General features: G+C 41.7%; 1 protein-coding gene across 3 annotated transcripts in view; it reads left to right on the plus strand.

Moving 5' to 3' along the window:
- ide (insulin-degrading enzyme) overlaps positions 1 to 12,071 on the plus strand; it is a 52,891-nt gene that overhangs the window by 38,314 nt on the left and 2,506 nt on the right. For all 3 annotated transcript variants that reach the window (XM_012862401.3, XM_021316317.2, XM_012862403.3), the window contains 6 exons: positions 822 to 933; positions 3,689 to 3,856; positions 4,922 to 5,194; positions 6,494 to 6,555; positions 10,953 to 11,025; positions 11,106 to 11,173. In XM_012862401.3, coding sequence (XP_012717855.2) covers positions 822 to 933; positions 3,689 to 3,856; positions 4,922 to 5,194; positions 6,494 to 6,555; positions 10,953 to 11,025; positions 11,106 to 11,173 — 756 coding nt within the window. The remainder of the gene's footprint in view (positions 1 to 821; positions 934 to 3,688; positions 3,857 to 4,921; positions 5,195 to 6,493; positions 6,556 to 10,952; positions 11,026 to 11,105; positions 11,174 to 12,071) is intronic.

The raw sequence follows: 12,071 nt of genomic DNA on the forward strand, positions 1-12,071 counted from the left end.
TTTGGAATATAGTGCAATAAGTTTTAGAAGAAAAATACCGTCCAGCTGAATTGGTTATCGTGACAGACCTAGTTTGGAGAGCTGTAAGCATTTGTTGCCTCTTAGCAACATGACTGCAGTCGTCTGGTACATCTGAGATGGAGAAGAAGCGGAGCATAGAGAACAAAGCAAAAGATTTAAAGAGAAACAGAAATGGGTCAATTACTCTTTCTATTATTGGAAAGGAAGCGGAGGAGCATAAATAAAAAAGCAAGATGCTGCAGATCTTCTATAAGTGGAGAGTGATCTCCTCTGCGATCATCTGTTGGGGCAGCAGCATCAGAACCATTGACCTAAAACCTTAAGCTGACAAAGAAGGCCGGCTCTGTTCTGGGGGTCCATCTAGAACCCCTGGAGATGGTTGTGAAAATGAAGAACATTATGGATTACCTTAAGCATCCTCTTCATCAGACTGCTGTACAACAACAGAGTCTTCAGTCAGAGACTTCTCCAGATCCGCTGTCAGACAGACCGCTACAGGAGACCCTTCCTGTCTGCAGCCATCACCATCTATAAAAACTTGTTGGAAAAAAAGTGATATAACAATCTTTAATTTCCCTTTGGGATCAATAAAGCATTGCTCAATTATGTTGATGTTAAATTATAGCTGAACAATTTAGATTTTCGGTCATTTTGATGTATTAAACTTAAAAACATGCAGTTGTTGACCTGTATAAAATTTACTGAAACTGAAACGAATCAGTTTTAAGGAGGATTAATGAAAGGTGCTTGGAGGCAAACGTCCCCCTGACCAATTTTTTTCTGCCTGTGCCCGTTTCTAGTCGGCTCTCAGCATGATGCAAATGGTGGAGGACACGCTCATCGAGCACGCCCACACCAAGCCCCTCCTCCCCAGCCAGCTGATTCGCTACAGGGAGGTGCAAGTCCCAGATGGTAGGTCTTCTCTCGTCACACACAGCTTGATCTTTGTTACTCATCCCTTCGCTGGTCGTAGTCATTTCCCAGCGCTCCTGCATCCGTATGTAAGAGAAAGTAATGGCGTACGCAAAGATGAAGTGGTGCAAACGGAGTCCGGTGTGGGATTACCTTTGCACTGTTTAATAAGGATGCGTATGCGGTTCTGTTTTTAAATATAAACACTCAACAAGCTCCTAAAGATCTCAGCGCAATGGCTTCCCTTTGACCGGGCTGAATGGCGGAGCAGAGTCAACTTCTCAACCAAATCTCACTTATGTGCTCAGAAGGCAAGGATGTAAGTGGAGGGCATCACGCAAGAAATTGTAACATAATAGAAGAACCTAATTGTTTGTATTGAGTATGTGTGAGAAAACTACATTTTCTGTTTATTCAGTCAGTATTTAATACAGGTGGTACAAAAAAACTGTTAAAATATACTGATGTGCCTCTTCTAAAATTCAGCATAGTGTAAAAAATTTGCCCTTCATGTTATGGAAAGACCCTCTTGATACAAGAGAAAACTTGGGTTTTTAAGAAAATGGTTGCTTATGAATCGATTGTAAGTCGATCGATAATATCAATCAACTTTAGATTAACTAATTAAGTGATAACTTGCATCCCTACTCTGAGCTAAAAGCAGTTAAAATAAGCGCTTTGAAACTGAGGTTATTTGTCGATTGTATTGTTTACGGGATGAAAAGTTTCTTGAGAACCACATAAATCTGCTGCTTAGGTTTTTGTTTTCTGCAAAATTCTGATATATAGTTAATATTTAAAGAAGGTGCTGCTGCACTTTCTTCCTTCACAGCTCAAAGTTTGAGCAGAATTCGGAGCGCCCCAGTGTCCCGTTTCCATGTTTCCAGTGATGGCGTCGTATTCTCTGTCAGTGTTAAATCTGCTGCTCTTCATTTCAGCGCTTTGCAGACTCACACAAACACAGCGTCTGCAGAAAAATCTGTTACTTTTTGTGCTTAAGCAGTAAAACCTGCACCTATGCTGAGGGAAGCAGGAGTGCTGAGAGCGCAGCCATCCAGCTCAGTCAGCAAGTGCATATAAAGCCTCCTTCATTGCTCCAGTTCAAAGGGAATTTCACTCGCGACGACGGAGCTGACGGAGAGACGGCTTTTCTCCGGGGCTCCACTCCTCCAGATGATTTGAAGGGTTCATTTTGGAGGCACTTGGCTTTAAAGCAAGACGCTGACATTTAGGAGAATACGGCTGCAATGCTGGAGCCGCCGACCTCTGTCTGAATGTTGCTGTTTAGGTATAAAACATTGAAACTCCTTGTTTTGTTTGTTCGTGGAAGGTGCACCAGGCAGCCAAGAAATACAGTTGTACCCTTTTTAGGGCAAATGAGAGCGACTCTGATCCTACATTAAGTCGTTGTAGTGCCTTATCTGTTCATGCACTTTTTCATTTTCTGTGCTGTGGTTACACATTAGCAGCACAAGCTGAAGTCGCACTGTGCGGCAGAAAGCCTGTGATGCACGTCTTCCTGATGCTGTGGGTATCCTGTTCCTCAACCGGGACGGGAAGGTGCATGCAGACGCTGCAGAAGAGTCGATTCTGGTTGGATGGTTCACCTTCCAGCAGGATAACGACCTTAAAACATACAACCAGAGCATATTCGTGTCAGAATGGCCTAGTCAAAGTCCAGGCTTGCACACCGGTTGAGAATCTGTGGCAAGAAATGCTAATGGATGTTTACAGATGCTCTCCATCCAATCTGACTGAGCTTGAGCTGCTTGAAGACAGACGAATGGGTTCAAATTTAGGCTGGGTGATATAAAAAAAAAAGAAAAAGCATATCGATAAAATTAAAAAGTCATATTGATGGATATCGATAATTATCAACTAATTCAAAACATATATTTTAAGTGCAGCCCTGGCCATTTTATGCTTGTTGCTTAATTACCTATTTTTAGATAAAGACATAAACGCTGAATTCAAACTCAACCCTTTATTCAACCAACTTTCCCCAAAACTTCTTTTTATCATTTAAAAAATAAAAAAGAACGCGTGCTCTCTGAACTCTTTGGAGGGGGCGGAGCCTCCCTGGGTCTGCGTTTGTGATTGGTTGGGAGGATGTCACTGCAAAAACGAAGTATACGACAAAAATAAGTCAAATTATCTTGAAATGAATGTATTTGTCCTTGATTTGAGCACATAAATAATATGATTTGCCAATGGAATGAGATTTTTGCACTAAAAATAGGAACGGGCAGAATGTCTAAATACCCTTTTTTGGAGATCAAAATACTCATTCCATTGGCAAATCATATTATTTACCTGCTTAAATCAAATCAAGGACAAACACACTCATTTCAAGATAATTTGACTGATTTTTTTTTTTTTGTTCTATTTTTGCAGTGGACTGTAATATTAATCTACATAACTAGAATGCATGAAGAACGTTGAACGTTTTATTGACCCTTTTTTTTCTATCATCGATATACGTCTATCGATCGATATATATTGTTATTGAATCATCGTCCAGCCCAAGTTACAATAAGTCTGTGGATGTGCAAAGCCGACAATGACACCAAAAAAAGACGCGCAGCTGTGTTTGGAGCAAAATTAGGTTCAGCAAAGTGAATTCAGCAAACATTGACCACAAATGTAAATCTGAACTTATCACTTTGTCTCATGTTGCATTAGTTTTAAAGTGAAAGCTTCCTGCTGTAATGCTAACGCCACATGGATGTATTTCTTTATTTTTTTATCCTCTTAGGCGGCTGGTACGTTTACCAGCAGAGGAACGAGGTTCACAACAACTGCGGCATTGAGATCTACTACCAGACGGACATGCAGGCCACCAACGAGAACATGCTGCTGGAGCTCTTCTGCCAGATCGTCTCGGAGCCCTGCTTCAATACGCTGAGAACCAAAGAACAGCTGGGTGAGGCCGCCCAGCGCCAACACGCAACACGCTTTACAGTTTTAGCACCGATGGAGGCAGGAAAAGCTACAGCGTATTTATTTAGCCTCAAATTCTAAATATTTATTCGTGCGACAAATATTATTTGAGGGGAAATTTCAGCGTTTAATCCAAGTTACTTGGCTTGAAAGGGATCAAAAAAGCGTTGCAATGCAGAGCATCTTTTCTGTTGCTGATTTTCTATTCCCAGTAGGACACTTTATCTATTCAATTTTTTCAATTCAATTTTATTTATATAGTGCCAATTCATGAAACATGTCATCTCGAGGCACTTTACAAAGTCAAAATCAGTCAGATTATACAGATTGGTCAAAGATGTCCTATATGAGGAAACCAGTTGATTGCTTCAAAGTCCCGACAAGCAGCATTCACTCCTGGAGAAGCGTAGAGCCACAGAGAGAGTCGTCTGCATTGTACATGGCTTTGCAGCAATCCCTCATACTAAGCAAGCATGAAGCGACAGTGGAAAGAAAAACTCCCCTTTAACAGGGAGGAAAACCTCCAGCAGAACCAGAACCAGGCTCAGTGTGAACGGTCATCTGCCTCGACCGACTGGGGTTACAGAAGACAGAGCAGAGACGCAACAAGAGAGACTAAAAAGCACAGAAGCACACATTGATCCAGTAATCTGTTCTACATTAGATGGAAGTAGCGGGTGAGCCGTCTTCTCTGAATGATGTCACAGCTAACAGAACGCCAGACCAGGTGTACCTACTATGAAGAGAAAAGAGAGAGAGCAAAAAGTTAAAAGCTGAAATGACGACAGTCATTTCAATGTAATGCAATGCGAAACTGGAGAACAGTAGAAATCAGTAGAGTGAGAAAATTAGACCCTGATGTCCTCCAGCAGCCTAGGCATATCACAGCACAACTATAGAGGTAGCTCAGGGTAACATGAGCTACTCTAACTATAAGCTTTGTCAAAAAGGAAAGTTTTAAGATTAGTCTTAAAAATAGACGGGGTGTCTAAGCCCACTTGGAGACTCCCAAATTTATCTAACATCCGATTCCCCTCCTACCTCCCAGGTTACATCGTCTTCAGCGGCCTCCGTCGAGCAAATGGGGTGCAAGGCCTGCGCTTCATCATCCAGTCCGAGAAGGCCCCCCACTACCTGGAGAGCCGCGTGGAGGCCTTCCTCTACACCATGAAGACGACTCTGGAGGAGATGAGCGACGAGGCCTTCCAGAAGCACATCCAGGCCTTGGCCATCCGGCGCCTGGACAAGCCCAAGAAGCTGTCCGCAGAGTGCGCCAAGTATTGGGGGGAGATCATCTCTCAGCAGTATAACTTTGACAGAGGTAAGAGCCACAGGTACTTCCCCTAGCAAACTCTGATCCATGTCCGGGTATACCCTCAAGTCGACTTGTTCGTGGGCACAAACCTGGCCGGAAAACGCTGACTCTGTCTGTTAGGAGCAGGTCTACAAAGTACCGACTCAGGAAGGCTTACTTGAAACCTTTTCCTTCTACGTCACTGCTAGGTGCTACTTTTCAATTAAGTTTTATTTAGATAGCACCAATTCATGATACATGTCATGTCAAGGCTCTTTCCAAATTCAAACTCAATCAGATCCTCCAGGTTGGTCAGAAAGTTTCCTCTCTAAGGAAACCCAGCAGGTTGCATCAAGTCTCTCCAAGCAGCATTCACTCCTCCTGAAAGAGCGTAGAGCCACAGTGGACAGTCGTCTGATTATTGATGGATTTGCAGCAATCCCTCATACTGAGCATGCATGAAGTGACAGTGGAGAGGAAAACTACCCTTTAACAGGGAGAAGAACCTCCAGCAGAACCAGAACCAGGCTCAGTGTGAACGCTCATCTGCCTCGACCCACTGGGGGTTAGAGAAGACAGAGCAGAGACACAGAAAGCACAGAAGCTCACATTGACCCAGGAGTACTTTCTATGCTATATGGTAATAGAGGATGATCTGCCTCCCCTGGATGATGTCACAGCTAACAGAACGCCAGACCAGGTGTACCTTCTATGAAGAGAAAAAAAATGACAGAGAACTAAAAGTTGAAATAACAACAATGCAAATTGGAGAACAGTAGGAGAACTCAGTAGAGTGAGAGAAATAGACCCTGATGTCCTCCAGCAGCCTAAGCCTATAGCAGCATAACTACAGAGATAGCTCAGGGTAACATGAGCCACTCTAACTATAAGCTTTGTCAAAAGGAAAGTTTTAGGATTAGTCTTAAAAGTAGACAGGGTGTCTGCCTCACGGACTAAAACTGGGAGTTGGTTCCACAGGAGAGGAGCCTGATAGCTAAAGGATCTGCCTCCCATTCTACTTTTAGAGACTCTAGGAACCACCAGCAGACCTGCGGTCTGAGAGCAAAGTGTTCTGTTAGGAACATACGGGGTAATCAGAGCTCTGATATATGATGGAGCTTGATTATTAAGGGCTTCCCACTTTTATGTTCTTTGGTCTGTCACATAAAATGCTAATTTGTGATTTAAAGTATATGAGGATCTTAAAAAATCTTTGGCCTGTAACTAAATTTCCAACCGTTTTTCAGCAGGCTCATCCATAATTAATGGAGTTGAACAGCTTCTTGCCTCCAGCTAATTGTGTTGACGCTTCTGTTTGACTTGCAGATAACATTGAAGTTGCACATCTGAAGACGCTGACAAAGGAAAACATAATAAACTTCTACAGAGTGAGTAGGATGCACCTTGAGTTGGTTTGATGGACGGGACACGTGTGCCAGATGTTGCCGGCCTTAGAGGCAGCCGCTGGGATAGGAACAATAATCTCTCAAGAGTTAGAAATATTTTCACAGATTTTATGGGGATTCTCCTTTGATTTTTAATTTGCTCTTTGTAGTAGGAAAGTCTAACTATAACTGAGCTCCAAGACTTATTGAATAAGGAAGCGGTGAAGTGATGAAGTTCCATGACTTTATTTGAGAAACAGTGCTGAGATTACATGGATGGAAGTAATCACACCCCACGGTCCAGCTGCAGCCACCTGCCCTGTTTCTCCCCTCCGTTCTCGCCTCTCACTGACAAAACAAAGACAGTCATATCCCATTCATTATCCCACACAACAAATACGCCAACATTGGCCTTTGCAATCAGCGGATAGTTTTCTCTCGGTTATTACTTATTTTTCTACTTTCTCTTCCGTCTCGCTGAGCAAAGAGTACGGATGGTCCTCCATTTCAACAGGAAAAAAAAAGATCTACGGTCGTCTTTGCTTGTTTTCTACTCCTCCTCCACCAACCACACATTTTCATATAGGAGACAGGAGGGGAAAACGCGTATGGCTGACAAGTTTGTCCCTTTTCGGCTACTGTAATCAGAAATAGCGAGGCAACATGCCGCTTCCCACTGGGTGCACCGCCACCTTTGTATTTATAAACTGAATTATGAGAACGCTTTAATTTTTGATGTGAGGTTATTAAACTTTTCCAGAATATGGATTTATATGGATTTTTGCTGATTAAAAGCCAAATTAGTTGTGCGCTTTCCCTTTTAATGCATTAAAACGATTAAAGTTACATTTGTGACTCACTTTGCTGGTATTGGTGGGTCTGAAAAATATTTCCTTCTTAAAGAGGAGGCGCAAAGAAAAACGTTTGAGAGCCACTGGTTTAAACACAGATAACTGAATTATAATGCTGCAAATATTCTTCTCATTCTTAATAGAGTTCAGGACAGCATCAAAACTACTGCTTTCTTCCCAGGGTTGCATTCTGGGTAAATTTTCCAGTTAGTTTTTACCTGGGCAGATGCAGAGGATCTGGAGATGGATAAATAATGGCAGGACCTGCAGAAAGTTCCTGCAATGGAAACGTGATTTAGGATTTAACGTCTTGCATGTGTAGCGCCATCTAGTGGCACAAACTGCAAATTGCAACGAGGTTAATGAGGCTTTAAAACAAACAGGACACGTTATCACTGACTTTATGAAATAAATAAAAATGGATAAAACAAATTTTCTATTTTTAACGTGTAATATTAGATATAATACATTATATTACACATATTATATCTTATATTATAAGATATAAGACATGTTCTTCAACCTCCTGTTCTTACATGGTATGACAGACCTTGTTTTGTGTAATGAGGATTTAAAAATAAAAATGAATATTTGATTCATTAAACAGAACATGGAGCCCAGAGGAGACAAATTATTTCCCTCCATGATCTGACATTTAGGTTTTTTTATTTTTTTTATTCAGTTCAGGCATAAATTAAGACGACTTCCTTTGATGCTAAAATCTAATAAACTCTGAAATCACATTTTAGGACAATATTTTGTTCTCAAATGTCAGGTAGCTGTTGATGACAGTTTAATAATGATGTCAGACTGCCTAATGTCTCCCATTATCATTGTTACACTGCAATGACTGCACAGTAATTGCATTTTAGATGAAAGGCCATCATTGGTCTAATATCCTGGGCCATAGAGCCTGAATGAGTGTGTCCAGACGGCCGTCGTTTGATTGGATTCAGTCTGGCCTCGCAGCGTAGATCCTGCGTCTATTCATAGCCGTGGAGGCGGCGCTGACACGGGGCGCCCTCAGCACATCGGCTGCTCTAATGAAGGCCAGCCGGCCGTCTTCAAACGGCAGTCAGAGACACGGCCACAGGGAGATTTGGTTTTATCTCAGCGCAGCAGAGAGCCTTAAAGCCCCCCATGCAGAACAAACCTAATGCATTTCTAATGATGCAACAGCAGCAGTCACAGAAGCAGTTTATTGTTTTTTTTATAAATGCGGATTCTGTCTGCAGATGAGCCAAATCTTCAATTTAAAATGACGGCGATAAGGTCCGTCCGTATGAATAAATCTCCACAGGACTGGCTCAGCTGGCAGGACGGCTCTGTTCACGTCTGTGGAGAGTCCAGGTCTTCAACCCCCTGATGATGATTTCTCCCTGGGCCTAAACCTTTAAGCCCAGATTTTAAGAGCCATTTCCCCCTGAAATTACACATCTGATACGAATGTATACATTTTAAATGTCAAATTTTGTTTTTTTTGTGTGACACTAAGGCATTAAAAACAACACTGAAACAACAATTTCCCTCTGGGATTATTAAAGTATTTCTGATTCTGATTAAAATCGGTACAACTTGTAGTTGTGGTTCCACTTGAAAATTATTTTTTAGAGACCTCGCCTAAATATTTTTCAAAATAAGCACAGCGAAACTACATGAAAGCCCTTAGGAAAATATAGGAGAAGCCTCAGACTTTGTTAGATCCACATCTTGACAATAGCTGCAGCAAATCTGGACGGAATCAGCTGAAGCATATTCGTTTCACAAAGGTTTCAGTAGGCAGTGTGAGAGGCGGACCTCTGATTTCGGCACAGTTTATCCAAACGTGCCAAAACTGTTCCAAATGTGTTTTTCACCTTTTTATAAAAAAGGAAGCGGGTCAAATAAAAGTGCTGAGAAAGAGGTTAATTGGTCACAGCTGCAGCTCTTGAGAAAGTGCCCATGCATCACTGTGCACACAGCAGCAGCAGCAGGGAGAGTTTTGTCAGCTCCGTTTGTGCACGGCGATTACAAAACTAACAGCTGGGAGAGAGTCGTGCTGTACCTGGCCTTAAAGGTAGGACGCTCTAGTTTTTAATTCTACCGACCTTGTGGGGGGTGGAGTTAAATATGTCTGCGCAGTGAAGCATTTTTCTGAGACTCAGCGATGTTTGTTAAACAGTTGAATGGCATTTTGTGTGTTTAAAAATCCTGTAAAACTGAAAGTATTTGTGAAAAAAAAAAATTGGGGACTTGTTCTATAAACATTAAAGCCTCTTCCTTGGAGGTATTTTAGGAAAGAAAAAACGTGAATGTTTCTGACCTACTTTAAAAGCCTGATTAAAATAGGAGTGGCTCTGCTTGGCCCGAGATCGGACCAGACGGGTTTAAGAAGTTAAAGATAAAATATGCTGACAGACAACAACAAAAAGGAGTCTTAATGTGTTTTTTTAACTGTAACCTTTGGCCAATGCAAAAGCGGACAGGGGTGTTTAATAAAGGTATTGGACAATTAATCTCACATTATTACAAAGTAGTTACAGTTTAAAATCTTAGTAACAAAGTCAAAATTTGTGTAAATCTGTAAATTAGATGCATTTTCCCGTTTACCTGGAGTCTCTAGGAGTGCACACATGTTGAATGTAGTTCCTTCAGGTGCTGCGTAGACATCTTTCTATTCTGTTTGGGTCATATTTTTAGAACCGTTAAATTTTCTATTATGATTTTTTTAATAATTACGTCACAGTATTTGCTGCAGAGCTGCAGTCTACAAACTTCACAAATCTGCCATTTTTATTACTATGAGTGATTTTTGTAGTCCAAGCAGAATGATGCTAAAGCTAGAAGCGGATAAGTCTGTTGTTCATTACACCGTCGACCAGCAAACTGCAAAAATGGCCGATCAGGGTGGAGAGGAGGGCTCTGTGACCTGGAGGGGGGCGGGGCATAAAGTGCCTCCTTTAGATTTAAAGAGACAGTACCAAAACGAGTTGTTCTCAGGCGCACCTCAGAATGGGGGGATAAAAGGGTAAATTAACGAGGAATTCAGGCCAAAACGTTGCAGTTCCTCTTTATAAAGACTACGAATGAATGATTTAAATGTGAATAGGAGGATCTGAAAAGCATATGTCCCCTTTAATGGAATCAAGGAAAATAGGTTCCATCTGGGAAAACATTGCACAGCAATTACAACTATAACAGCAGCTTCACTTGTGTAAATTTACCCCCAAACTCTTAACGGTAATGAGTTAAAATTGAATTTACTGAATTGAAACGTTTAAGATGTTCCACATTTAATCGCAGATGATGAACGGGAGCATTGGACCTCAACAGTGATGGCTCTGTTTTTGATTTTCGTTTTAAAACATAAATACTGGAAACAAGTCTTAGATGGAAGTCTGAACTGTTAGGAAAATGCATTAAGAAAAATAACAGAAATATTACACCCTGATAATGGGACGATGCTCCGTCCCGAAGGATCGGGTTAATATTAAAGCTAGCGCCTGTCTCTACCGGCGCCGTTTTCACAGGACAAACTACCCTGATCCCTGAACTTGTCTCTGTCCACAGGAGCGGCTCACAGTGGAAGCTCCAAAGAGACACAAGGTGTCTGTTCATGTCCTCTCCAGAGAGATGGACTCCTGTGAGTATCTGTAGACCTGTGCTCTTCATTTAAACACTTTAGTCCACGTTGACGCTGACGTTTCCTGAACTGTCTCACAGGTCCAATAGTCGGGGAGTTCCCTGCTCAGAACGATGTCAATCTGGCCCCTGCTCCTTCCCTGCCACAGGTAAGAGACAAAACTTTCCTGGTTTCCACATCTGTTCTCCCAGAATAAAGACTTTTTAGGCTTTTTTTCCCCAGTTACAAACTATGTAACAGGAACTAGGGTTGTGGAAATAATCCCCAACTTGATATTATCATTATTAACATTATTTAAAGATACCAATTTGCCTCAAAAGCGATATGAACCGACCCGTTCGTATTTGCCATAGTTGTAGCACTCCCTCTGACTGCAGCCGCTTATCTCAACAATGATCTGCTGCTGGAGCTTTAAACTCTGCTAACATGTCGAATTCAGCCAGAAAAACACAAAATGCTCTTTTATCTACAAGACAAACACAAAAATGTTGTTCTGAGGAACTTTGTAAGGTGGACAAGGAAACACAAAATGCTCAATGATACAACATGCTAAGCTAACGGTACGAGCTAATGCTACAAGCTAACGGTACGAGCTAATGCTACGAGCTAACGCTACGAGCTAATGCTACAAGCTAACGGTACGAGCTAATGCTACGAGCTAATGCTACAAGCTAATGCTACAAGCTAATGCTACAAGCTAACGGTACGAGCTAATGCTACGAGCTAATGCTACAAACTAATGCTACAAGCTAATGCTACAAGCTGGAAGTCTAGCAAAACTATCACAAGTCGCACCTGAAATGTTTTGTTTGGATATGCGGCATCGCCCACTCAAGTCATGTTGTTCATGACTTGAATAAAAACAAAAAGTAAAGAAAATTGCACCTGAAATTATGTTATGTTGCGTTCCATTTGCCTCAGAAATCCAAATTAGGAGCCGGGAATGGGGGAAAACCCAGAGTAAAAGTGTTCCAGTTAACAGTCCGAGAAGTCTGGGTTTCCAAAATAAAATCTATAAAACAAAGTCAGGATTCTGTTTGCAATGA

The sequence above is a fragment of the Fundulus heteroclitus genome, chromosome 22 (assembly GCF_011125445.2).
Source record: "Fundulus heteroclitus isolate FHET01 chromosome 22, MU-UCD_Fhet_4.1, whole genome shotgun sequence".
In the NCBI taxonomy this organism is placed as follows: Eukaryota; Metazoa; Chordata; class Actinopteri; order Cyprinodontiformes; family Fundulidae; genus Fundulus; species Fundulus heteroclitus.